Source organism: Pseudophryne corroboree, chromosome 8 (assembly GCF_028390025.1).
Source record: "Pseudophryne corroboree isolate aPseCor3 chromosome 8, aPseCor3.hap2, whole genome shotgun sequence".
In the NCBI taxonomy this organism is placed as follows: domain Eukaryota; kingdom Metazoa; phylum Chordata; class Amphibia; order Anura; family Myobatrachidae; genus Pseudophryne; species Pseudophryne corroboree.
The window spans coordinates 258,298,548-258,326,295 of record NC_086451.1 but is presented as its reverse complement, the minus strand read 5'-3'; the positions used below and the strand labels follow the sequence as shown (position 1 = coordinate 258,326,295).

The 27,748-nt window shown below is 48.1% G+C and overlaps 1 protein-coding gene across 2 annotated transcripts in view; it reads left to right on the top strand.

Annotated features, from left to right (window-relative positions):
* LOC134948910 (ubiquitin carboxyl-terminal hydrolase 12-like) overlaps positions 1–27,748 on the top strand; it is a 190,347-nt gene that overhangs the window by 141,805 nt on the left and 20,794 nt on the right. For both annotated transcript variants that reach the window (XM_063937190.1, XM_063937191.1), the window contains 3 exons: positions 10,091–10,174; positions 11,794–11,991; positions 26,601–26,679. In XM_063937190.1, coding sequence (XP_063793260.1) covers positions 10,091–10,174; positions 11,794–11,991; positions 26,601–26,679 — 361 coding nt within the window. The remainder of the gene's footprint in view (positions 1–10,090; positions 10,175–11,793; positions 11,992–26,600; positions 26,680–27,748) is intronic.

The window sequence follows — 27,748 nt, the reverse complement described above, 5'->3', positions numbered from 1 at the left end:
GCCTTAAGTTTATTTCTAAAGTCCCTTCAAGTTGCCCCATTTGAACCACTTAAGAGAGTGGATCTTAAATGGTTGACAGCTAAAGTTCTCTTTCTGCTGGCTATTGCTTCAGCTAGAAGAGTTTCAGATTTAGGGGCATTGTTATGTTGTCCTCCATTTCTGATTTTTTTTTTATCCAGATAGAGCAGTTCTCAGACCTAAATCTGGGTATCTTCCTAAGGTGGTGTCTAAATTCCACCTTAACAAAGAAATTGTAGTACCAGCTTTCCAAGGGCTGGACCTTTCTGCGGGAGATGCATCGTTGGCTGTAGTCCGTGCCTTAAGGATCTACGCAGATCGTACCAATGCTACCAGAAAGACAGATTTTCTCTTTGTTCTCTACGGATTTCACAAGAGAGGATGGCCTGCTGATAAGCAGATGCTTGCGAGATGGCTTCGGATGACGATTTCAGAAGCATATTCTCAAGCTGATCTCCTTATTCCGGATGTCTCTGCTCACTCTACTCGTAAGGTAGGTCCATCATGGGCAGCACAACGTGGTGCTTTAGCAGAACAGATATGTAAGGCAGCCACATGGTCTTACATTAACACATTCATTAGACATTATGCCGTTGATACCTTTGCCTCTCAAGACGCTGAATTCGGGCGAAGGATTCTCCTGTCCAGTCAGGAGCGTCGCCACCACTAAATTGCTTTGGGACATCCCAATGTATCCTCTGGTTACCCTGTGGACCCTGCAGGAGAAATATGCGTTATGATAAGAACTTACCATTGATAACGGTATTTCTCCTAAGTCCGCAGGTACCACAGGGATCCCACCCTGATGCACCTGATTTGAGGATCCTTTTATTCACTTAACTCTTCCCTCTTGTACGGAAGGGTGTGCATGTGTGTTCTTGTCGCCTGATTAGGGCTTTATATGATGCTCCTGCCTTGAGCTTTGGAAAACAACTGATTTGCCTGAGCCAGGAGGCGGGTATATATGGACGGGCCCGTTGCATGCTGGGAGGCCGATAAGCTTTGACCGTTTGGTGCAAATCCGCTCTCGCTCCTTCATATCTCAATGTATCCTGTGGAACCTGTGGACTTATGAGAAATACTGTTATCAACGGTAAATTCTTACCATAACATATATTTCAGCTGGTCTTAGTTTTCATTAAAAACCCCTGGCCAGCTTACTTGTTACAATGCTAGGTAGGTTTAAGGATCACCTGTAAATGTTATTACTGTCATTAACACTTGAAATTCTTGTTAAAATACTGTATCCTAAATTAGACACACAACTTCAACTTCTAACAGGTTTCATCAAAGCAAACAATTTTTAAAAGACCGTGTACATTTACACAGAAATATATATATATATATAAAATTTCTGCAGCGGGAATAAGCACCAACAGGCTAAAGCTTTGACTGTTCCCAGGATGCACTGCACCGCCTCCTCTGTATCCCCGCCTCCAGGCAGTGGAGCTCAGTTTGAAAGTTGGTGCCTGCAGTGCAGGTCTCTAACAGGGGGGGCTGTGCTAGGCAGCCCTAATAATAGCTTTGTAAGAAGAAAGAAGACTTCAAGGGCCGCAGCACAGGCACTAGATGCTGTGTATGTCAGGCTGACATTCTGTGCTGCGGCTCCATCACCTCCCCCAGCGGCGCTGCATACTACAGCACCCTGGTTGCCGGGTACTTGCAGCGGAGGCGCTCCGGTCATCAGGCACACTTCACCGCTGGTGCTCTCCTTGATCGCGTGGACGCACTTCAGGGAGGAAGTAAGAGGGTCACCCAGGTGGGATCCGCCAAAATCGCGATTCAGATGGGTCCCAAGAGACGGACCGCGCCACTGGCGCAGACACTGTGGCCGTACAGGGACCCCACTATATCCACCAGGGCAGGGAGCACAGGTCGGATTTACTAAAATCCGTTTATTATAGGCTCCATAGTACCCGGTGGTGAAGTCCAGCAGAGGGGATAAGGCGCTGACCTGTAGCCTCTCCCCCAGATCTAGGCACCATCTACAGCAGGTGTTCCCGCCCTGGAGCTGCATCTCTGTCTCTCCCTCATTCCCTGTCAGAGCTTGGGCGCCATTTCACAGAGCTGCGCTGATCCTGGGACTGCTGGGCACTGTCTCCTCTGTAAAGCCGCCTGTCTCATCAGTTCTGTGCATTTACAAGACACTTAATATTCTACATGTCGTTTAGACAGCATTAGTTAAGAACAAGTGCACTTCTATATGAATATTTAGTACAAGTATTCTGTGATATACATCCAGTGGTTACTGTGCTTTGTTACATATGTATACACACATATCTTTATGTAGTATTGGTAGTCCAGTGCAGTTTTATTTTTTATATGTAATAATTTCTGCATTGTGCTTGTGACTGTGTGTGCCTATAGCTGCTGTGTGGATTCTATTCTGTGTATCACACATATTACTATCACTATATTCTGTGCCCTGTGGGGTCTAAATGCGTCAGGGTCTCATATACCATATAGTGTTCCACAGGATATACTGTTTCGTATTTTTCACTGTGTGTTTCAGTCACCTCATACCACTTAAATCCTCTGTTTGTGCTCTGCCATTGCGGTCACATATCTTAGTTTTTTTTTGTCAGGTATTGTGTTTGTAAGGCTACATTCCCAATAGTGTCTGCTATACAGGGCGGGAAATCCGCAGACGCTCCTGCATCATGTGGTGCTGGCACCACGGATTTACCTGAGGAAAATATTTTTGCTGAGGGTCCAGGTACTGGGTGTTCTGCACCCCCTAGTCAGCCCGCAGCACCTGTGGCAAATCAAGATTCACCTTGGGCTGCTTTTTCAAATATGGTGACTACGCTTGTAACATGACTTACGCCCCCCTGTGGGACCTCCTGTGCCATTACAGCCACATATTGTCCCTGTAGTTAATCCACCATGGGTGGATACTCTGTCAACCCAGTTACAGCAATTAAATCAGTCCTTGGTTAAACAAAACCTAACCCTCGCCCTACTGGGACCAAAGGGTCATCTAAGCGGGCCATTTCCTTACAATCCACTAATATTTCAGATGATTCTTCCGATTCGGATGGGGAATATACTGATCCATCAGATGCTGATACTGCTGCTTCTGATGAAGATTCTACAACACAGGTTGATGTTCCTGACCTAGTGGAGGCTATCAAGCGGATTCTTAAGATTGATGTTGAGATTGACGCTCCCGATAGGTCTAAGAAACTTGATAAGTTCAAACGTCAGAAGGTTAGTAAATTTAGTTTTACCACATTCTGACCATTTAATTGATCTACGTCCGGAATCCTGATCTTCTCCAGGAAATAAATTTTCCCTGTCTAAAAAGATGCTAGCTCGTTATCCTATCTCTGCGGAGTTGAATAACAAGTGGAAAACCCCGCCACCAGTGGACTCACATGTAGCCCGTCTTGTGGTGTCATCTACTCTGCCTGTCACCACGTCATCTCTTTGAAGGAACCGATGAATAAGCGTTGCTTGAAGTCTATTTACACTCTTACAGGTGCTGTACATAGACCCACTATGGCAGCCTCTTTGGCTGCAAAAGGCATTGAAGCATGGGTTCAAGCAATTGAGGAAGAGCTACCTCTGACTTTTTCTGACACTGCCAGACAATATCTGTCATATATTACCACATCCTCCCACTATATACAGGAGGCGGCCTCTGATGCAGGCATTATGGTGGCCAAGGCATCTACTACGTCTATCCTGGCTCGCCGGATTCTGTGGTTACGGTCCTGGTCGCTGGACCTGGACTCTAAGAGGACTTTGGAGGTGCTCCCTTTTAAGGTTGTGACCGACTTGGCGTTGGCCAAGACTGCATTTCTCCCAAGTACTAATCCTTCGGTTCCGAAGGCGGAGTACTACTTTTCGTACCTTTCGACCTCCAGGTAAAGTAAAGGGTCAGGCTCACACTTCCAAATCCTCAAAGCCCAAACCTATGGGCTGCCCGTCAGCCTGCTTCAAAATCGGACAAACCTGCTGCATGACGGGGCGGGCCTCCCCCTGGGGGACCTCAAAGTGGGAGGCCGACTTCTGCAGTTCGCCCAGGTATGGTTAAAGACCACTTCGGACGCCTGGGTGCAGGAAGTGGTCTCTCACGGGTACGCAGTCTCTTTAAATAGTTGTCCCCCTCGCCAGTTTTGCTCAACGGTTATCCCTTCGGATCCGTTAAAAGCACAAACTCTACATTTGGCTGTCCAGTCCCTCCTGGATACAAGAGTGATAGTGCCGGCGCCTCTGTCTGAGTGGCAGGGGATACTATTCGACGCTGTTGGAACCTAAGGACTATATGGTATCCCTGGACATACAGGATGCTTACCTACACATACCTATTGCCATGTCGCATCAGCAATATCGTCGGTTTGCTATTGGCAACCTTCTTTATCAGTTCCAATCCTTGCCTTTCGGACTGACCACGACTCCTCAGATCTTTGCCAAGGTCATGACTGCCCTTCGCCGCCGTCAGGGTATCAGGATCCTTCCATATCTGGATGACTTGTTTATCCTGGTGAACCCCCCAGAGGTTCTCCTCCATCATCTGGAACTGACGGTCCAATTCCTACAAGCCCACGGGTGGCCCATCAACTGGAAGAAATCCTCACTGGTCCCTGCTTAGAGCATGGTGCACCTGGGGGCATTACTGGATACACACAACCAACGTTTGTTCTTGTCTTCAGAGAAGGTCCTGAAACATCAGGACAAAATCAGATGCTTCCTCTCTCACCAAAGAGTGTCGATAGACTCGGCGATGCAAGTACTAGGCCTCATGGTGTCTGCTTTCGACATGGTAGAGTACGTTCAATTTCATTCCCGCCCTCTGCAGAGGTTAATCCTTTCCAAGTGGGATGGCCTGCCTCATCAGATCAGGTTTCAAATGATCTCCTTGACTCCGGAGGTTCTTCTGTCACTGAGCTGGTGGCTACAGGACCAACAGTTGAGCAGGAGTCCCTTCTGGATCTCCAACTGGGTCCTCCAAACGACGGATGCCAGTCTGCGGGGTTGGGGCGCGGTGTTGAAGCAACACTCTTTCCAGGGTCGTGGACTAGGGAAGAATGTCACCTCAAAGCGTTGACACTGGCCCTGTCTTTCGTACAGAACAGGCATGTTCAAGTACAATCAGACAACGCCACCACGGTGGCGTACATAAATCATCAAGGCTGCACTTGAAGCCGCATGGCAATGATGGAAGTGTCAAAAATTCTTTGTTGGGCGGAACGCCATCTGCCAGCAATATCGGCAGTGTTCATTCTGGGCGTCTTCAACTGGGAATCGGACTTCCTCAGTCGTCAGGATGTACACGACGGGGAGTGGAGTCTTCATCCGGAGGTCTTCCAACTCTTTGTTGATAAGTGCGGTCTACCAGATATAGACCTGATGGCGTCTCGACACAATCACAAGGTTTCGGTCTTCGGAGCAAGGACAAGGGATCCTAAAGCAGTGTTCGTAGAGGCACTGGCAATTCCATGGAACTCTCGGCTGCTATACGTGTTCCCTCCAGTGTCACTCCTGCCCAGGGTACTACGGAAGTTCAAGCAAGAAGGAGGAATACTGGCTCTAGTCGCTCCAGCGTGGCCCAGACGGCATTGGTTCTCAGACCTGCAGGGTCTCTCGATCGAGCGTCCTCTTCTATTTCCTCAATGCCCAGACCTTCTCGTTCAGGGCCCTTGTGTTTACCAGGACCTGACAAGACTGGCTTTGACGGCGTGGCTCTTGAAACTTCACTCCTGAGGGCCAAAGGATTTTCTGAGGCGGTTATTCAAAATATGTTGAAGGCCCGCAAACCGGCTTCTGCACAGATTTGTTATAGGGTCTGGAATTCTTACTACACCTGGTGTGCTGCTAAGAAGTTTAGTACTTCCAGCCTTCTGGCTTTTTTGCAACAAGGCCTGGATTTAGGACTTCACCTGGCCTCCCTCCAGGTTCACATTTCTGCCTTGTCGGTGTGTTTTCAGCGAAAAATCGTATCTATTACTGACGTTCATAATTTCACTCAGGGCGTACTACGGATTCGGCCTCCCTATAGCCCTCCTGTGGCTCCATGGGATCTGTCTGTTGTTCTTAATGCCCTTCAAGAGTCTCCGTTTGAACCTCTTGAGTCTGTGGACCTTAAATACCTTATGCTTAAGGTCATTTTTCTGTTGGCTATTGCCACTGCTAGGAGGGTGTCAAGCTTAGGCGCTTTGTCCTGTCGTCCACCCTTTCTGATTTTTCACCGTGACCGGGCAGTTCTTGGTACTCGCCCTGGTTATCTACCTAAGGTGGTGTCATCTTTCCACCTTAACCAAGAGATTGTGCTTCCGGCCTTTATCTATCCTGGTTTGCCCTCCGCGTCCCCTCTCCCTGTTTTAGTGAACGGGTCCCGGGTCGTATCGACCCGGGAGCCCGTTTACGCTGCGATTGACCCGGTATTCAACCCGGGAATAATACTGCTTTATTCCCGGGTTGAATTCCCGGGTTAGGCGACCCGGGATTTTGGCTATGCCCCTTTCTCACCGCACGTTGACCCGTGTCAACCCGGCAATATGCCGGGTCGATACCGGGTTATTTGTGCGGTGTGAAAGGGGTATTACCTGCTCCTGCATTGGACTGGTTAACAAAACTGAGCTCCAGTGCCTGGAGGCAGGGCTATAGAGGAGGCGGTGCAGTGCATCCTGGGAACAGTCAAAGCTTTAGCCTGTTGGTGCCTCGGATCAAGATCCAACTCTACACCCCAATGTTATTCCCTGTGGAATCCAGTGTATCTCGCAGAAAGAGATTTAACAATGATAAGTCTTACCATAAATCTCCTTATATTATACACACACGTGCACACTAATTTGGGCAAAATATTTTTTATTTTTCTTTGGCTCCACCTAGGCATTAAATCTGGGTAGACATGATATTTTAAACGATTTGCATGATTCCGATTGATGGGGGTGTCGCTGACTATGCACGTTGCATGCAGCACCGTCGAGGGATGTTGATAGCGAGGGGCAGCATGGCCGCCACTCCTGTGTATGCACTTGCCAATGCTGGCTCCCCTGCCGGATCCCATTGCCCACGATGTCGTGCTGGATACACATTTTCTAATGGTGTACCCAGATTAAGTTACAGGTTTTAAAAAGTATATATGTGTGTGTTGACATATGTGTGTGTGTGTGTGTGTGTGTGTGTGTGTATATATATATATATATATATATATATATGTATATGTAAATGTTAATAATACTAATTCATGTTTGTTTTTTCAAGCCTGTTAGTAATACTAATTCATGTTTGCTTTTTCAAGCTGATGTGTTCCGTGGGAACAGAGGCGTAGCTAGGGTTTTCGGAGCCCAGGGCAAGATGGAAAATGCCCCCCCCCCCCAAAAAAAAAACAAAAAAAAAAAACAAAAAAAAACAGAAGCACGTGGGGGGGGAATGGGCGTGGCCACACACCAGAAGGGGTGTGGCCACTGAAAATGACCCACAGTGCCAGTTACATTGCCCAACAGTGCCGGATACATGCCCCGCAGTGCCGGATACATGCCCCGCAGTGCCAGTTACATTGCCCCACAGTGCCGGATACAATACCCCACAGTGCCGGATACATGCCCCACTGTGCCAGTTACATTGCCCCACTGTGCCAGTTACATTGCCCCACTGTGCCAGTTACATTGCCCCACTGTGCCAGATACATTCCCCACTGTGCCAGATACGTGCCCCACACTGTGCCAGATACGTGCCCCACACTGTGCCAGATACATGCCCCACACTGTGCCAGATACATGCCCCACACTGTGCCAGATACATGCCCCACACTGTGCCTGATACATGCCCCACACTGTGCCTGATACATGCCCCACACTGTGCCTGATACATGCCCCACACTGTGCCTGATACATGCCCCACTGCGCTCTCCCCCCCCCCCCCCCCTCCTCCCCGGTCACTCACCGCTTGCTCTGATATGTGAGGGGAGGAGAGCGCAGCGCCTCTCCTTCCCCTCACCGCTCCAGGTCTCCGGCGGCTGTGTGGCGCCGGTTCGCTAGCCAATCAGAGTTCGCGGACCGGCAGTCAATCAGGAGCCGGTCCGCAAACTCTGGCTAACGCCGCTGGAGACCGGACACAGCAGCGCTGCTAGGGCTGACAGCGGCGGTGAGGGGAGGGAGAGACGGTGCGCTCTCCTCCCCTCACATTTCGACTTGACGGGGGCGAGTGGGGCATGATGCCCTGGCCGCCGGCTGCGCCCCCCTCTCCTGGGCCTGCCAAGGCGCCCAGGGCACGTGCCCCACTCGCCCTACCCTAGATATGCCTCTGCGTGGGGAGCACCAGTTCTTTGGAGTTGATTTAATTAGTTCTTTTCACAGCAGCAGCAGTACAAAGGATAATGATACCTAAAGGGGGGTACACACGGAGCGATGTTCAGCTAATTTCTAAGCAATCTGACTAGATTGCTTAGAAATTAGCTGAACAACGCTACGTGTGTAGGGGTGCCGGCGACAGGGATGCACGGTCCCGCGCGTCGCTATCACCGGTGCTAGATTGGCCTGCATGGATGCACAATCTAGCAGGTCGCTCATTTCATCGCTGGGTGAAATGAGCTGCTCCTGTGTCCGTCCGTCCCTGTCGCTTAGCACATCGCGCTGTGCTGAGCGGGTGGAGAGATGTGTGCTGAGGGGTCTGTTCTAGACTATACGGGCTATAGGGCTGTCCTATGATAATAATCTCTTGCCCTCCCCAGACTTGCGTGGGTTTCCTCCGGGTGCTCCAGTTTCCTCCCACAATCCAAAAATATACTGGTAGTTTAAGTGGCTCCCAACAAAATGAACCCTAGTATGAATGTGTGTGCGTGTACATGTGGTAGGGAATAGAGATTGTAAGCTTCACTGGGGGCAGGGACTGATGTGAATGTGCAAATATTCTCTGAAGCGCTGCGAAATATGTGTGCACTACTGTATATTAATAAATAACTGGTAAAATTAAATAATACTCATACATCTAGCCTCAATACAGCATACAGAGCGAGATGCCTGGCCCTGTCCAACTCTGCTTGTGTCGGGCGTCTCTATTTTCTGAAACTGCGTCTTAGTCACAACGTCATGTGACTAGGACACACCAGGAACCTATACGGATTTTATTTATTATGTGACGCTTATATCTGTGTGCGACAGCCTGTATATGGAAGTGATATGAAATAAACTGCGTCTGCCTTAGTATATCCTACTTGCATCGTGTTGCGACTAAGACGCATTTTTCGTCAAACAAGACGCCCAATGCTAACATAGGGGGTCATTCAGACCTGATCGCTCGCTAGCAGTTTTTTGCAGCGCTGCGATCAGATAGTCGCCTCCTACAGGGGAATGCATTTTAGCTGTGCAAGTGTGCGATCACTTGTGCAGCCTAGTGGTACAAAACGATCTTTTGCCGTTTTTGAGTAGCCCAGGACTTAATCAGCCTCTGCGATTACTTCAGCCTGTCCGGGACTGGAATTGACGTCAGACACCCGCCCTGCAAGCACATGGACACGCCTGTGTTTTTCCAACCACTCCCAGAAAAAGGTCAGTTGCCACCCACAAACGCCTTCTTCCTGTCAATCTCCTTGCAAACGCCTGTGCAAATGGATTCTTCGTAAAACCATCGCACAGCACGATCTGCTTTGTACCCGTGCGACGCGCCTGCGCATTGCGGTGCATACGCATGTGCAGTTCTGACCTGATCACAGCGCAGCGAAAAAACCTAGCGTGTCAGGTCTGAATGACCCCCCGAGTCTCAAGGGTTGAGAGAGGCTGTTTGGTGTGAGTGTATGAGGACACATCCGTACTAAACATGTATAGAAAAATGAATGTAGATCATACTTCTAGTCATTTAGCTATCGTGTTCGAGCTTCACATTAATAACACAGCATTACTCTGTCTGAGAGACATGAGGCCAGCTGTTTAAGGAACTAAAAATCTTTTTTTTTCTTTTTTCTTTTTTTAAAGGTTATATGTACTTTTTAATAGAATTCTATATAAAGTCACTCAATTGTCAGATATTTTTAAGAACATTGTCAAATTTCTCCAGTTCTATAGAAGTATGCCCCCTATTGTGACATTGTATGTTAGTCATACACTTATTTGTTGTGTTCCTGCAGGGGATTCAGTAATACAGAAACACTATGCAGCGAATACAAATATTACTGTGAGCAGTGTCGAAGCAAACAGGAAGGACAGAAGAGGTGAGTCTGCTCTCTCACATAGAGTTCTGCATCCGGGCGTCTGCACAGGACACATCTATTGAGGGCTTTGCTAGGAAGATTATGGGGGTGGAAAGGCAACACAGTTATGAGGGGTTGGGCTTGGGTGACCGGCGGTTGGGAGAATGCAAGTCACCATACTGAAGCCAGGATCCCAGCTTTTAGATGGCCGCGCGCGGAGGGGTGCGAGCGGAAACAAAGCCCTTTGCCATCTCGGTGGCGAGCGCAGGTTCTATTCCCACCCAGTAATGGGAACAGTCCCTGTTGGTAGGCATGCCAACTGGCGGGCTATTCAGTGTTTGTGATCCAGTCGTTGGTAATGTGACTGGCGGTCACATAACTGCATCCCGTTATGAGCTGTAGTCATTTTCTGTTAGAAGTGTTATCCTGACGCCACACATTCTGTGATATTGGACATATTGGACACTTGTCTTGATATAACCCTGTGAGCTGCGCCGTGAGGTGCTGCAGGGAGCCGCCAGCAGCGATGAGAGGTTGTTCCCCACCCGCCCGCCCCCAGTATACGGTGAGTTATGTGGGCGGGGCGAGGGGGCGGCCACCTAGCTAAAAGCCATCCCGGGTATCGGCCATTTTTCAATCCCGATACCCGGGATTGAAAAAAATGGCCCGGGATTGGCTTCCCTAATCAGAACTGCAGTGATGACCAAATAAATTGATCACAGTTTGCATCACTCTACAGGCATGTTGGCAAATCCATTTAAAAGATTATTTTAATGGCTTCTGTTTTCGGTGTCTGGCTTTCCCCTCTATGAGGTCTTTTAATGGCAATGTGATATGGCTGGTCACCTGTGTATATATGGCCAGACTGAACTTCGATCCTGTTCGTATGGTACCTTGTAATGCATTGGTCACTCAGGAACCCACGATCTACAAACGGTCACATTATCAGTGGTTGTGTAATATTACATGTATAATTCTGACCCAGGCGTTCTTTAGATGTACATTCAGAATGGTGACGTGGCCTAAGATCATGCAGAAAACAAATCCAGTATAAATAAGGATGACAGAAGGAGGTGCAGACGTTTGATATACTGCTTGTGGTAGCTTACAGTCTATAGCCTATAGTCCCCGATCTTCTGGGAAAGCATTCAGTGCGAATTGTGTCATTGTGGCCATTAGCATGTAGCTGCATCTCATAGCTGTTGGCAGGGCCATGACCATGTAAATCGTGTTGCCACATAGAAAACATGACAAGAGTGATTTTATTTCCCTCTGATGTAGGAAATACTTTTAGCCGATCTGTCTTGTTCATAAATTATTGTTATAGATTATCAGTGTGTAATCATTTATTTTCAACACTATGGTTGTCCATTAATTGACTGACAAGCGCTGTATTCTGACGCTGATAACTATTAATCCTTTCCCCTTCATATTGCACATATTATTTTACCACTTAGCCAAATCTTGATCACATCTCCCTTTGTTTAATCCTTTTAGTGATCACAGCAGGGACTATGTTATAGTTCTACACTTCTGAAAAGTATTTCTCAGCATCTCTTCTCATTTTGTGTCTCATTGACCTTTCCTATGTGAATATTACCCTGAAATGCTCACCATTTGTGTTTTTAATCTGTTTGCAGGATGAGAGTGAAGAAGTTGCCTATGATATTAGCCCTGCACTTGAAACGATTTAAATACATGGACCAGCTGCACCGATATACCAAACTCTCCTACCGCGTGGTGTTCCCACTTGAGCTGCGGCTCTTCAACACTTCCGGAGACGCCACTAACCCTGACCGAATGTATGACCTCGTAGCAGTGGTGGTCCACTGTGGCAGGTGTGTAAACCTGATGTTTAATAGAGGAGCTATTAGAGATAATGGGGGTCATTCCGAGTTGATCGTAGCTGTGCTAAATGTAGCACAGCTACGATCAGGCACTCTGACATGCGGGGGGATGCCCACATGTCAGTATAGCGCCCCCCCCCCCCCCCCCCACACACACACACAAATACAAAAGCATCGCACAGCGGCGATACTTTTGCATTACAGGAGTAACTCCCGGCCAGCGCAGCTCCTGCAGCTGGCCAGGAGAACCTCTTCGCTGCCCCGGGTCACAGCGGCTGCGTGTGACTTCACGCAGCCGCCCAGGCCCGCCCCCCCAACGGCCACGCCTGCGATTGCTAGGGAACGACTGCCTTCGGCCATCCGGCATGCGTCGGCGCATGCGCAGTTCTGACCCGATCGCTGCGATAAACTGCTGATGATGACTAGAAGCATTGATCTGACCATTAAAAGGCATGTGGGCTCAGTAGTGCATCACCTTTATAATGCTGAAATAGTTCTCCTTCTCTGCTCACGATATCTTATTAGTGCCTTATCATTTTCCCAGGGTATCTATAATCTGTTACTTTCCTTTCCTTGTGTTGTGTAGCAAATTTGATGACATGATATATTTTAAGCCAATAATATGCCACTCTGTGGGAGCGATTTATCAAAGCATGGAGCAGGATAAAGTGGAGAGAGATAAAGTACGGTCTGTCCGGAGTCCTCACTACCCTAGCATTAGCCCTATCCTGACCCCTTATTGCCAGTGGCAACTCAGGGGTACCCCTTATTTTCTTTTTGTTTTTGCTTTTGGATCCCACCGGTGCCAAAAAGACATTTGAGCCCCATCATCAGCTCTGGACAATTTCAATTATCTCAGACTTCACTCAGAGGTGGGACGCCACTTTTCTGAAGTGTAACTACCACAATAACTATATTCCTATTCACACCTGTATACATTCAGGGATTTTTTTCACTGCTACATTGTTAGCAGTTCAATCTCTCCCTAGCCCACAACTCCCCGTTACCCCCCCCCCCCCCCCCTTTTTTCATTCATTCTTAAATAGATATAACAACATATTCTAAAAATAAAAAGACAAGTTTTATTTTCATTATATTGTTTACTGCCTTCTTGTTATTATCAAGACGATTACTCACTTACTCTCATTTGTGATTATCAAGATATTTACTTACTTATTTTCATTTGTTGACCACAGTAACCTACCAATTGTATTCTAAATCAGGAAAAGAGGTCATTTTTACTATTCTTTGCTAGAACGATAATGCCCGATTTCATCCGATTTCGGGCATTTGGTCCGATATATCGGGTGAAATCTGGCCTTTTGGAGATGTTTCCGATCCGATGCGCGTTCCCGTGAGCATCAGATCCTCCAGATTGAACGTGCTGCACTAGCGATCATGTCCGACCCCGCAGGCATGGCTGGGATCACCCAAGATATATTGTATGCAAAAGGACAGCATACAATGTATCTTGGGCGATCCTGCTTCCTGGGAGGCTGCCCGGCGATCCTGCTTCCCGGGAGGCTGCCGGGGTGATCGCCTGCGTCATGTCAGATGGACATGTCGCATAAGTGTATGGGGCCCTTTAAACCGACAAGCTTTTATAGTGTCTCCTCTGACGTCTACTATTACAATTTACTATCATTCTGTATTAATATATACTACTAATATGGACACGGCATATGCCATGTCAGCCAGCCCTGCTGTAATATTTGCCTGTTCTGGTGCTCTCCTGGTCTGTCACGTCAGTGAGAGCCCGCTGTACGTGCCGTTACTCCCAGTGTGCATGTCCATCTATGGGCCTCTTACAGTGTATACAGATGTAGTCACACTCATCCAGCCTGTAGCTTGCCGTATTCGCAGCTAGGAAGGATGAGCGAGTCCATCTAAGTACGCACGTCCACCCATAGGAATATACAGGAGGCATAATAAGACTGACACGCGCCTAGGCATGGCGCGTGTGCCCGTGCAGCCATACGGCAAGCTGGATTAGCGTGGCTACATCAGTAGCTACTGTGCATCTTGGTTTACTTTAAATAGCAGCTGTAATTATGAGAGCATGGTTGGGTTGGTCTCCTTTCACTCAGTTTTGCCAGCTGTTCTATTACCCATGTTTCCATCTTTATCTGGATTTTCAACTCCTTCTCTCTGCATTGATGTGATCTGTCATCATCCCTGCACCATTCCAACAAATCCTTAGACATTATTGTGCTTGGACCCCTCTGTATCCCCAGGCATCCCCACTAACATCTTGGGTGATTTCAACAAACCAATGTATCCACTTGTGCCTCCACACTGCTCTGTCTAACATCCTCTTTTGGTCTCACCTAGTATACTGACTCTTCTTGTGATGGTCACTGCCTTCATCTTGTGTCATCCAGACCTGGTTTCTTATTTTCTTTAACACTAATTTCTCACTCATCCTCATCACCTTCAAGCTCTTCTCTACCTCTATAACCTTTCTGCCAAGCCCCCTAATACCAGCAGAAATATCTGATCTATTGAATTTCCGCCTCTGTTAAGCAATTTCTCTCCCCAAATTCTGCATTCTCCTCTCATGGTCTGACAGTAGCATTCATTTACTAAACTATAACAACAGCTCTTGATGGAGTGGATCCAGTTACTCTTAACTCTGTGTGAGTGATGGTCTCGGCCATACCACACTAAAGAAATGCTTTTTCTCTGACGTCCTAGTGGAGGCTGGGAACTCCGTAAGGACCATGGGGAATAGCGGCTCCGCAGGAGTCTGGGCACAACTAAAAGAAAGCTTTTAGACTACCTGGTGTGCACTGGCTCCTCCCACTATGACCCTCCTCCAAGCCTCAGTTAAGATTTTTGTGCCCGGCCGAGCTGGATGCACACTAGGGGCTCTCCTGAGCTCTTAGAAAGAAAGTATATTTTAGGTTTTTTATTTTACAGTGAGACCTGCTGGCAACAGGCTCACTGCAACGAGGGACTAAAGGGAGAAGAAGCGAACCTACCTGCTTGCAGCTAGCTTGGGCTTCTTAGGCTACTGGACACCATTAGCTCCAGAGGGATCGACCGCATGGAACTGGCCTTGGTGTTCGGTCCCGGAGCCGCGCCGCCGTCCCCCTTACAGAGCCAGAAGCAAGAAGAAGTCCGGAAAATCGGCGGCATGAAGACTTCTGTCTTCACCAAGGTAGCGCACAGCACTGCAGCTGTGCGCCATTGCTCCTCATACACACTTCACACTCCGGTCACTGAGGGTGCAGGGCGCTGGGGGGGGGCGCCCTGAGCAGCAATAAAAACACCTTGGCTGGCAAAAAAAATCACAATATATAGCCCCAGAGGCTATATATGTGATAATTACCCCTGCCAGAATCCTTAAAAAAGCGGGAGAAAAGTCAGCGAAAAAGGGGCGGAGCTATCTCCCTCAGCACACTGGCGCCATTTCTCCCTCACGGCTCCGCTGGACGGAAGCTCCCTGGCTCTCCCCTGCAGTCTACACTACAGAAAAGGGTAAAAAAAGAGAGGGGGGGCACTAAATTTAGGCGCAGTAAATATTATAGCAGCTATAGGGGACATAATTCAGTTAGTCCCTGCATTATATAGCGCTCTGGTGTGTGCTGGCATACTCTCTCTCTCTGTCTCCCCAAAGGGCTTCTGTGGGGTCCTGTCCTCTGTTAGAACATTCCCGGTGTGTGTGCGGTGTGTCGGTACGGCTGTGTCGACATGTTTGATGAGGAAAATTATGTGGAGGCGGAGCAGATGCCTATAGAAGTGATGTCACCCCCTGCGGGGCAGACACCTGAGTGGATGGTTTTATGGAAGGAATTACGTGCAAGTGTCGACTCCTTACACAAAAAATTTGACGACATGCCAAATGCGGGACAGCCGGCTTCTCAGCTCGTGCCTGCCCAGGTGTCTCAAAGGCCATCAGGGGCTCTAAAACGCCCGCTACCTCAGATGGCAGACGCAGATGATGACACGGATACTGATACCAGTGTCGACGACGATGAGTCTAATCTAATGTCCACTAGGGCCATTCGTTGCATGATTGAGGCAATGAAAAAGGTTTTACACATTTCGGATATAAACCCAGGTACCACTAAAAAGGGTATTATGTTTGGGGAGAAAAAACTACCCGTAGTTTTTCCCCCATCTGAAGAATTAAATGAAGTGTGTGAAGAAGCATGGGCTTTCCCCGATAAGATTGGTAATCTCTAAAAAATTACTAATGGCGTTCCCTTTCCCGCCAGAGGATAGGGCACGTTGGGAAACACCTCCTAGGGTGGATAAAGCGCTCACACGTTTGTCTAAAAAGGTGGCACTTCCGTCTCCGGATACGGCCGCCCTAAAGGAGCCTGCGGATAGAAAGCAGGAGGCGATCCTGAAGTCTGTATATACACACTCAGGCATTATACTTAGACCAGCTATTGCGTCAGCATGGATGTGCAGTGCTGCCGCTGCATGGTCAGATTCCCTGTCAGAAAATATTGACACCCTAGACAGGGACACTATTCTCCTAACCATAGAGCATATAAAAGACTCAGTCTTATACATGAGAGATGCACAGAGGGAGATCTGCCGGCTGGCATCTAAAATAAGTGCATTGTCCATTTCTGCTAGGAGAGGCTTATGGACTCGGCAGTGGACAGGGGATGCAGATTCCAAAAGGCACATGGAAGCCTTATAAGGGTGAGGAGTTATTCGGGGATGATCTCTCGGACCTAGTTTCCACAGCGACAGCTGGGAAGTCAGCATTTTTACCCCATGTTCCCTCACAGCCTAAAAAAGCGCCGTTTTATCAGGTACAGTCCTTTCGGACCCAGAGAAACAGGCGAGGAAAAGGCGGGTCCTTTCTGTCCAGAGGCAGAGGTAGGGGAAAAAGGCTGCAACAAACAGCAGGTTCCCAGGAGCAAAAGTCCTCCCCCGCTTCTTCCAAGTCCCACCGCATGACGGTGGGGCTCCACAGGCGGAGCCAGGTACGGTGGGGGGCCGCCTCAAAAATTTCAGCGATCAGTGGGCTCGCTCACAGGTGGATCCCTGGATCTTGCAAGTAGTATCTCAGGGGTACAAGCTGGAATTCGAGGCGTCTCCCCCCTGCCGTTTCCTCAAATCTGCCTTGCCAACAACTCCCTCAGGCAGGGAGGCTGTGCTAGAGGCAATTCACAAGCTGTATTCCCAGCAGGTGATAGTCAAGGTGCCCCTACTTCAACAAGGACGGGGTTACTATTCCACACTGTTTGTGGTACCGAAACCGGACGGTTCGGTGAGACCCATTTTAAATTTGAAATCCTTGAACACATACATAAAAAAATTCAAGTTCAAGATGGAATCGCTCAGGGCGGTTATTGCAAGCCTGGACGAGGGGGATTACATGGTATCCCTGGACATCAAGGATGCTTACCTGCATGTCCCCATTTATCATCCTCACCAGGAGTACCTCAGATTTGTGGTACAGGATTGCCATTACCAATTCCAGACGCTGCCGTTTGGACTGTCCACGGCACCGAGGGTGTTTACCAAGGTAATGGCGGAAATGATGATACTCCTTCGAAAAAAGGGAGTTTTAATTATCCCGTACTTGGACGATCTCCTAATAAAGGCGAGATCCAGGGAGCAGTTGTTGGTAGGAGTAGCACTATCTCAGGAGGTGCTACACCAGCACGGTTGGATTCTGAATATTCCAAAGTCACAGCTGGTTCCGACGACACGTCTACTGTTCCTGGGAATGATTCTGGACACAGTCCAGAAAAAAGTGTTTCTCCCGGAGAAGAAAGCCAAGGAGCTGTCATCTCTAGTCAGAGACCTCCTGAAACCAAAACAGGTGTCGGTGCATCACTGCACGCGAGTCCTGGGAAAGATGGTGGCTTCTTACGAAGCAATTCCTTTCGGCAGGTTCCATGCCAGAATTTTTCAGTGGGACCTGTTGGACCAATGGTCCGGATCGCATCTTCAGATGCATCGGCTAATAACCCTGTCTCCAAGAACCAGGGTGTCTCTGCTGTGGTGGCTGCAGAGTGCTCATCTCCTAGAGGGCCGCAGATTCGGCATACAGGACTGGGTCCTGGTGACCACGGATGCCAGCCTTCGAGGCTGGGGGGCAGTCACACAGGGAAGAAACTTCCAAGGACTATGGTCGAGTCAGGAGACTTCCCTACACATAAATATTCTAGAACTAAGGGCCATTTACAATGCCCTAAGTCAGGCAAAACCCCTGCTTCTACACCAGCCGGTACTGATCCAGTCAGAAAACATCACGGCGGTCGCCCATGTAAACCGACAGGGCGGCACAAGAAGCAGGACGGCAATGGCAGAAGCCACAAGGATTCTCCGATGGGCGGAAAATCACGTGCTAGCACTGTCAGCAGTGTTCATTCCGGGAGTGGACAACTGGGAAGCAGACTTCCTCAGCAGGCACGACCTCCACCCGGGAGAGTGGGGACTTCATCCGGAAGTCTTCACACTGATTGTAAATCGTTGGGAACGGCCACAGGTGGACATGATGGCGTCCCGCCTAAACAAAAAACTGGAGAGATATTGCGCCAGGTCAAGGGACCCTCAGGCGATAGCGGTGGACGCTCTAGTGACACCGTGGGTGTACCAGTCAGTTTGTGTTCCCTCCTCTGCCTCTCATACCAAAGGTACTGAGAATAATAAGAAAACGAGGAGTAAGGACAATACTCGTGGTTCCGGATTGGCCAAGAAGAGCTTGGTACCCGGAACTTCAAGAGATGATCTCAGAGGACCCATGGCCTCTGCTGCTCAGACAGGACCTGCTGCAGCAGGGGCCCTGTCTGTTCCAAGACTTACCGCGGCTGCGTTTGACGGCATGGCGGTTGAACGCCGGATCCTAAAGGAAAAGGGCATTCCGGAGGATGTCATTCCTACGCTGATTAAAGCCAGGAAAGATGTAACGGTAAAACATTATCACCGCATATGGCGGAAATATGTTGCTTGGTGTGAGGCCAATAAGGCCCCAACAGAGGAATTTCAGCTGGGTCGATTTCTGCACTTCCTACAGGCAGGAGTGACTATGGGCCTAAAACTAGGCTCCATTAAGGTACAGATATCGGCTCTGTCGATTTTCTTCCAAAAAGAACTAGCTTCACTACCTGAAGTTCAGACATTTGTAAAAGGAGTGCTGCATATTCAGCCCCCTTTTGTGCCTCCAGTGGCACCCTGGGATCTCAACGTGGTGTTGAATTTCCTAAAATCACATTGGTTTGAGCCACTAAAGACCGTGGATTTAAAATATCTCACGTGGAAAGTGGTCATGTTATTGGCCTTGGCTTCGGCCAGGCGTGTATCAGAATTGGCGGCTTTGTCATTTAAAAGCCCTTATCTGATTTTCCATATGGATAGGGCAGAATTGAGGACTCGTCCCCAGTTTCTCCCTAAGGTGGTATCTGCTTTTCACTTGAACCAACCTATTGTAGTGCCTGCGGCTACTAGCGACTTGGAGGATTCCAAGTTACTGGACGTAGTCAGGGCCTTGAAAATTTATGTTTCCAGGACGGCTGGAGTCAGGAAAACTGACTCGCTATTTATCCTGTATGCACCCAACAAACTGGGTGCTCCTGCTTCTAAGCAGACCATTGCTCGCTGGATTTGTAGCACAATTCAGCTGGCGCATTCTGCGGCTGGACTGCCGCATCCTAAATCAGTTAAAGCCCATTCTACAAGGAAGGTGGGCTCATCTTGGGCGGCTGCCCGAGGGGTCTCGGCTTTACAACTTTGCCGAGCTGCTACTTGGTCAGGGGCAAACACGTTTGCTAAATTCTACAAATTTGATACCCTGGCTGAGGAGGACCTTGAGTTCTCTCATTCGGTGCTGCAGAGTCATCCGCACTCTCCCGCCCGTTTGGGAGCTTTGGTATAATCCCCATGGTCCTTACGGAGTTCCCAGCATCCACTAGGACGTCAGAGAAAATAAGAATTTACTCACCGGTAATTCTATTTCTCGTAGTCCGTAGTGGATGCTGGGCGCCCGTCCCAAGTGCGGATTGTCTGCAATACTTGTACATAGTTATTGTTCACTAAAGGGTTATTGTTATGAGCCATCTGTTGAGAGGCTCAGTTATGTTTCATACTGTTAACTGGATATGGTATCACGAGTTATACGGTGTGATTGGTGTGGCTGGTATGAGTCTTACCCGGGATTCAAAATCCTTCCTAATTGTGTCAGCTCTTCCGGGCACAGTATCCTAACTGAGGCTTGGAGGAGGGTCATAGTGGGAGGAGCCAGTGCACACCAGGTAGTCTAAAAGCTTTCTTTTAGTTGTGCCCAGACTCCTGCGGAGCCGCTATTCCCCATGGTCCTTACGGAGTTCCCAGCATCCACTACGGACTACGAGAAATAGAATTACCGGTGAGTAAATTCTTATTTTCAATCTTTCTTGCAGATCGGTGAAAGTCTCATACGTCTATTGAATCCCTCAAATGCAATGCTATCTAATGCTCTGGACAAACAAACATGCTTCCAATCTCTCATCCCTACTCAGTTCTATAACCGCAAAATGCCTCAAAGTCAATTCAATCTCTTCTTCACTATCCCTAACAGTTCCCTGGACTGACAACTTGTTTCCTACTTAAAACTTTAAATAAGATCCAACATGATTCCCCCAAGCAACAACCTGTTGAATTCCTTTCCTGTTCCCGGTGGCACTTTTTCTTCTCTTGTTCTTACAAATAAAGATGAAGGGTCAAATGTAATGGCTTCCAATTTGGCAAAAGTGTTGATTTCTCTAACGTCCTAGTGGATATTGGGGAACTGTACTTTAGTACAATGGGGTATAGATCAGGTCCACTGGAGCCTGGCACTTTAAAACCTTTAGTATGTGCGTGCTTGCTCCTCCCCTCTATGCCCCTCCTACCAGACTCGGGTTAGAAAAATGTGCCCAGGAGCCGGGTGCATTTCTCTGGAGCTCCAGAGAGTTTCCTTTAATTTTTATTTTAGTTTATTGTTGTCAGGTAGTACTGGTTGGCAACCAGGCTACCTGCTTCGTGGTACTTAGAGGGGGGACCAAACCAACCTCCTGAGGGTTAATGGTTCGTAATCCCAGCTGACAGGACACTGAACTCCTGAGGTTCTGATCACACAACGTTAGTATGTGTGCCCAGGCCAGCAGCTAGCTGCCACCCTCTATCAGATGCTGAAGATCGCGGTGCGGTGAGTGTTACACCGGTGTCACGGTTAGTGGGTCCCCGGTGCAGTTTGGTGGCAGGTCGCCATTGGTTTTTTGGCGTGTATGTCGACATGGACACCATATAAGTGTACAGCGTGCGCTCGCCATGCTTCGGGCACGGTGCCTCGCTGTACTTGGCACACTTATATTCCCCTTCCAGGTCCACTGGGATGGTAAAGTATAAACAAGTCTGTTTCAATGAAAAAATCATGAAAATCTTATGTCGACTTTTCGACCTGTCGACATTATAAATGTCAGTATTTTGACCTTGTCTGCATTTTAAATGTCTGGATTTTGACCATGTCGGGAGTTTAACAGTCGGTCAATTGCTGTCAGGATTTTGACCATCAGGATTTTGATTGTCTGTAAATTGACTGCATCCCTTCTCATCCCCCTCTGTTGGTTTCACATAAACGCTCACTGCCACAGGTGCTCCAGTCTGATTCTGATCAGCCTGATATGGATGATGATGATGATGATATGGATGAGGACAGCTCTCTGTCCCCAGGGGAAGGAGGCCCTCATATTTGCGGTAAGAGAGGTTCTTCACATACCGGATCAGGAGTCAGAACCAGATGAATTGTACGTTAATGTTAGACCAAAGACCTCAGCAACTTTTCCTGTGTCTAAAGAGTTAAACTCCCTGGCCAGGAAACCATGGTTAAGCCCTGATAAGAAATTTAAAATTCCTCATAGGTTTTTAGCTACCTTTCCCCTCCCAGCTGAGGACAGGAAGGTATGGGAAAACCCCCCGTCAGTGGATACGTCTGTCTCCAGACTGTCTAAGAAGTTGGTACTGCTGGTGCCAGGGGCTATATCCCTAAAAGAGCCGGCTGACCATAAAATTGAGACCACTCTCAAGGCAATTTATACGGCAGCGGGCATAGCACAGGGTGGATTTCCAGGGCAATGGTCAAATGGTCCGATAATATTATTAATGGATTAGACAATCTGCCCCATGGTGAGGTCATTACTCTGCTGCAACACATGCAGGATGCTGCAAATTTTATGAGCGAGGCTATAAAGAAATTGTGTAAGATAAATGGCCGCACTACTGCTATGGCAGTTTCGGCATGCAGAGCTCTGTGGTTGCGTCAATGGTCAGCGGATGCTGATTCCAAAAAGGGTGTAGAAAATCTTCCCTTTACAGGTGATGCCTTGTTTGGGGCCGAATTAAATAAATGGATTTCCCAGGCAACGGCGGATAAGTCTACCTATCTGCCGTCAGCTGTGCCACCTGCTAGACGTTCTTACACAGGACCCTCCTTGCAGTCCTTTCGTGTGGCAAGGTTCAGATGCAGGGGCCGGAGGTCTCCACCACTCCAAGAGGATCTCGGGGCAAGTCCCATTAACCTGCTCCTGCTGCATCCCTGGACCGGACCACCAGATCCCCTGCTGCCAAGTCTTCCGCGTGACGGTTGGCCCCAGCAGCAAGGCGACTTTCAGGTAGGTGCTCGCCTTCAACACTTAGCCCACGTGTGGGCGAAGTCCTGCCAGGATCCTTGGGTGAGGTATCTCATTTCCCAAGGAAACCGGCTTGAATTTCAAGCACTTTCTCCTCCCAGATTTTTAAAATCTGGCTTACCAGTTTTGCCCACTGCAAAACTTACTTTGCAAGAGGCAATTCAAAAACTTTTGTGGACAGGGGTGGTGGTTCCAGTACCTCCTCCGTTACACAAAAGGGGGTTTTACTCCAGCCTTTTTGTCATTCCAAAACCAGACGGTTCGGTGCGACCCATCTTAAACCTGAAGTCTATAAACCGGTATCTGCGGGTTTTCAAATTCAAGATGGAATCTCTGCGGGCAGTGGTGTCCGGTCTGGAGGAGGGAAAATTCTTGGTATCCCTAGATGTCAAGGATGCTTACCTACTAATTCCCATGTGGCCCCACCAAAGTCATGGCAGAGCTGATCCTGCAACTGCGCAGGATGGGAGTCAACATAATCCCCTACTTGGACGATCTCCTGATAAAGGCTATGTCCAGGGCGCGTCTATTGCACAGCATCGATCTGACGACTCGCCTTTTTATGGATCATGGGTGGATTCTAAACTTCCCGAAATCTCACCTGGAACCGACCCAACGTCTCTAATTCCTGGGAATGATACTGGATACAGTGTCTCAAAAGGTGTTTCTTCCAATGGACAAGGCCTTGGATATCCAGGCTTTGGTCCGCTCAGTGTTCCGTCCTCACAAGGTGTCCATACATCTTTGCATACGTTTGCTGGGCAGGATGGTTGCTGCTTACAAGGCAATCCAATACAGCAGATTTCATGCCCACCCATTTCAGATGGATCTGCTGGACACATGATCGGGGTCTCACCTTCACATGCATCAGGAAGTGACCTTATCTCCAAAAGCCCGGATTTCTCTGTTATGGTGGCTACAAGTTCCTCACCTGGTAGAAGGCAGAAATTTCAATATCCAATCATGGATTCTACTGACAACAGATGCCAGCTTCCAGGGTTGGGGGGCTGTGACCCATGGGGCCCAGTTCGAGGGCATATGGTCAAGTCGGGAATCTGCTCTGCCGATAAACGTCCTGGAACTCAGAGCAATTTACAATGCCCTTCTGCAAGCTTCCCATCTCCCGAGGGATCGGGTGATCCAGGTTCAATCGGACAACGCCACGGCGGTGGCGTACATAAACCGACAAGGGGGAACAAGAAGCAGAGCAGCGATGCAAGAAGTGTCAAAAACACTCTTCTGGGTGGAGGCCAACACAAGGGCCATCTCAGCCATGTTCATTCCAGGATTGCACAACTGGGAAGTGGACTTTCTCAGCAGACACGACCTCCATCCAGGGGAATGTGGCCTACATCCCCAGGTGTTTCAACAGTTAATTCACTGGTGGGGCTGTCAGCAGATAGATTTGATGACCTCTCGTCTGAACAAGAAGCTATGCCGTTACTGTTCCAGAACGAGGGATCCGCAGGCTGTAGCAGTGGATGCGCTGACGACACCTTGGATGTACCAGTTTGTGTACCTGTTCCCTCCTCTACCGCTAATCCCAAGGGTTCTAAAAAGACTAAGAAGGGAAAGCGTTCAAGCAATTCTAATTGCCCCGGATTGGCCTAGACAGGCGTGGCACTTGGACCATGGCTCTGGAGGATCCCTGGCCTCTACCTCTCCAAAAGGATTATCTTCAACAAGGTCCGTTCGTCTTTCTCCAGACTTACAGCAGCTACGTTTGATGGCTTGGGAGTTGAGAGGGAGATTCTAGCAAGAAAAGGTCTTCCCTCCCAGGTTATTTCCACCATGGTCCAAGCCAGGAAGATGGTGATGTCAAAACATTGTCATTGTATCTGAAAAAAGTATGTTTCCTGGTGTGAAAGTAGAAAGGTGTCTCCCGTGGAATTTAGATTGGTCGTTTTCTACTTTTCCTGTAAGCGGGAGTGGATATGGGCCTACGTTTAGGCTCCATCAAAGTCCAGATTTCGGCGCTCTCTATTTTCTTCCAGAAACAACTTGCCATGTTGCCGTAAGTACAAACTTTCCTAAAAGGAGTTCTTCATATGCAACCGCCCATCGTACCTCCTCCATGGGATCTCAATGTGGTTCTGTCCTTTCTTCAATCGAACTGGTTTGAACCCTTTACATAGGGTGGAGTTAAAATTTCTCACCTGGAAAACTGTGATGATACTGGCATTGGCGTCTGCAAGACGTGTTTCTGAATTGGGGGCCTTATCCTGAAAGAGCCCTTATTTGGTTTTTCATGAAAACAGGGCGGAACTCAGGACCCGTCCTCGGTTTTTGCCACAAGTGGTTTCAGCTTTTCATGTCAATCAACCCATCGTGGTTCCAGTGTTGTCTGACGCTTCCATTGGGCCAGAGTCCTTGGATGTAGTGAGAGCTCTGAAGATTTATGTCAAGAGGACGGCTCGTCATCGGAAATCTTTTTAGCTGTTTGTCCTTTATGATGCCACCAAGATTGGTCGTCCGGCTTCCAAGCAATCCATTGCTTGTTGGCTCAGGTGACCATTCAACAGGCCTATACTTTGGCGGCTCTGCCTTTGCCAACGTCTATTCAGGCCCACTCGACGAGGTCTGTGGGCTCTTCCTGGGCGGCTTCCCGGGGTGTCTCGGCCTTACAATTGTGCCGTACTGCTACTTGGTCTGGTTCGAACACTTTTTTGTGAAATTCTGCTGGTTCGACACCTTGGCCAGGGATGACCTTCAGTTTGGTCAGGCGGTTTTACAGGGGTCTCAGCACTCTCCCACCCGTTTGGGACTTCCCCATGGTACTAAAGTACAGTTCCCCAGTATCCACTATTACGTTAGAGAAAATAGGAATTTAATACCTACCGGTAATTCCTTGTAGTCCGTAGTGGATACTGGGCGCCCACCTCAGTGGTTCGATTCCTGCTTATTTGAGTAAGTATTTGGCTGGTCCGCCGTTGCAGACCCTTTATGTTGTTGGGATAGCTGTGCTATCCTGGTTGGATTGGTGTTGCTATCCTCTGTTCTGGTTAGTGCCCTCCTTTTGGTTATGGTTGTGTGTTGGCTTGTTGCCTCACCGCTGTTGTATTTACTCCTCTCGTGGTATGTCCGTCTCCTCGGGCACAGTTTTCCTAGACTGAGTCTGGTAGGAGGGGCATAGAGGGGAGTAGCCAGCACATACATACACACACTAAAGGTTTTTTTAAATTGCCAGGCTCCGGTGGACCCGATCTATACCCCATGGTACGGAAGTACAGTTCCCCAGTATCCACTACGGACTACGAGAAAATGAATTACCGGTAGGTATTAAGTTCCTATTTTTTTGCCGTGGGATTTAAAGCAGTAATTTTTTTTATTTATTTTTTTAAGCAAACCCAACCATTGCCACTTTAGATCCAGTAGAGAAATCACTGACAAATCACTTTTTGCCAAATTCAAAAGCTGTTAGATTAGTCATATCTACTCTGTTATGCTCGAGATTTTCACCTTTTTATCCTAGCTCATACTGGCTCCTCTGTGTTAATGGCTTGTTTAGGAGTGCCCTGTGGATTCCCCTTCCTCATGCAATAAGACTTTCCCCTAGACTCCAAACCTTCCAGCGTTCCCTGGCAAATCACCTCTTTAGGAATACTTCCTGACCCCAGGCCAATACTGCTATATGGCTGGAATAGCCGCATTAAGCACTTTTCCTATTGCAGTCTGAGTGGTCCAGTATGTACTTTCCCTATAGATTATAGTAGTGCGAGAAGGGTTCTTTTACCTTTTGTAACAGGATCTGATTTTTTTTTTTTATAAATGAAGGTAAATAAATAAATTGTGTGCTTTTTAATATATATATATATATATATATATATATATATATATATATATATATATTTTTTTTTTTTTTTTTTTTTCATTCACATGTACCAACTTAAATATACCTTGGATTTTAACATTAAAGTTGTTTATTATGCTGAGCATCTCCAAGTCAACTGCATAACAGCACAATTCTTCTTTTTACCGAGGCAGTGGCCCAAACCGCGGACACTACATCACCATTGTAAAGAGCCATGGATTCTGGCTGCTGTTTGATGATGATATTGTAGAGGTTGGTTTTTTTCTTTGTCTTATCAGTTTGTTGTATAACCTCTGCCCGTCAAACATGTTCTAGATAATGTGGGAGAACTGTAACGTCAAATCTGTATCTCTTATCCATTTCATCCTATTCTAACTAATTAATTGACTATATCACCATTTAATTTCCTATACACTTTACATAGTAAGCCTGGAACCAGAATATGGATAACCCCTAGGGTGTAAAGCAAAATGTTGCCAGTTTGATAGAATGTATCACTCAGATTTAAAGTGTGTTCAGTGACCACATTGCAGTACTTCCTAAAAGTTCCTCCTCCTGATTTATTTTGAAATAACATTGGCTCATCCAGGGGCAGCCATAATATGTTGAATGACTCCAATATTATATTTTGTCTAGTATTTTATTACTAAAAATATTGTTTCTCCGGCAGGGTCCACAGGTTATCCACAGGATAACAATGGGATATGATGAAGCGACAGCGGATTTGCACCAATCGGTCAAAGCTTTTCCGGCCTCCCAGCATGCAACGGGCCCGTCCATATATCCCCACCTCCTGGCTCAGGCAAATCAGTTTTTTGTTTGGTGCGGCAGGAGCCGGACCATGGTCAGAGGGCTGCTGGTTTTTAGCAGCCCTAAGCTTTCTTATTTTATTTTTATAGTCTTACTATTTTTCTGAGTGATCTTTCTAAACAGCATCTTATACGTACCTTAGAGTCGCTCCAACAACTCTCCGACGGGTCGCGACAGCTCTTACCCACGAGTACATTGCTGTCTCGGTGGGCATCTGTGTCGGATATACTAGCAGGTACAGCAGACGTTACCAGGCTGTGGCCGGAGCACGGGGAGAAGGTAAGGCGTCGGTTCCGCTTAGAGGGGGAATACGGACACAGCCTCACTGTTTTGGGAGGAGACTACCAAACAGTCGCTGACGCGGCTGCCACCTCGGGTGCACCAGCGCTAGGCCTTAGGGATCAGAGGCTCAAGGAATAGTATGAGGCCGCGATCCCTAGGGTTGATGTCAGCAGTGGGGAGTCAGAAGCTCTCCTGGTCGCCCCTCCCCCCGGTTCTTGACCAGTTTCCT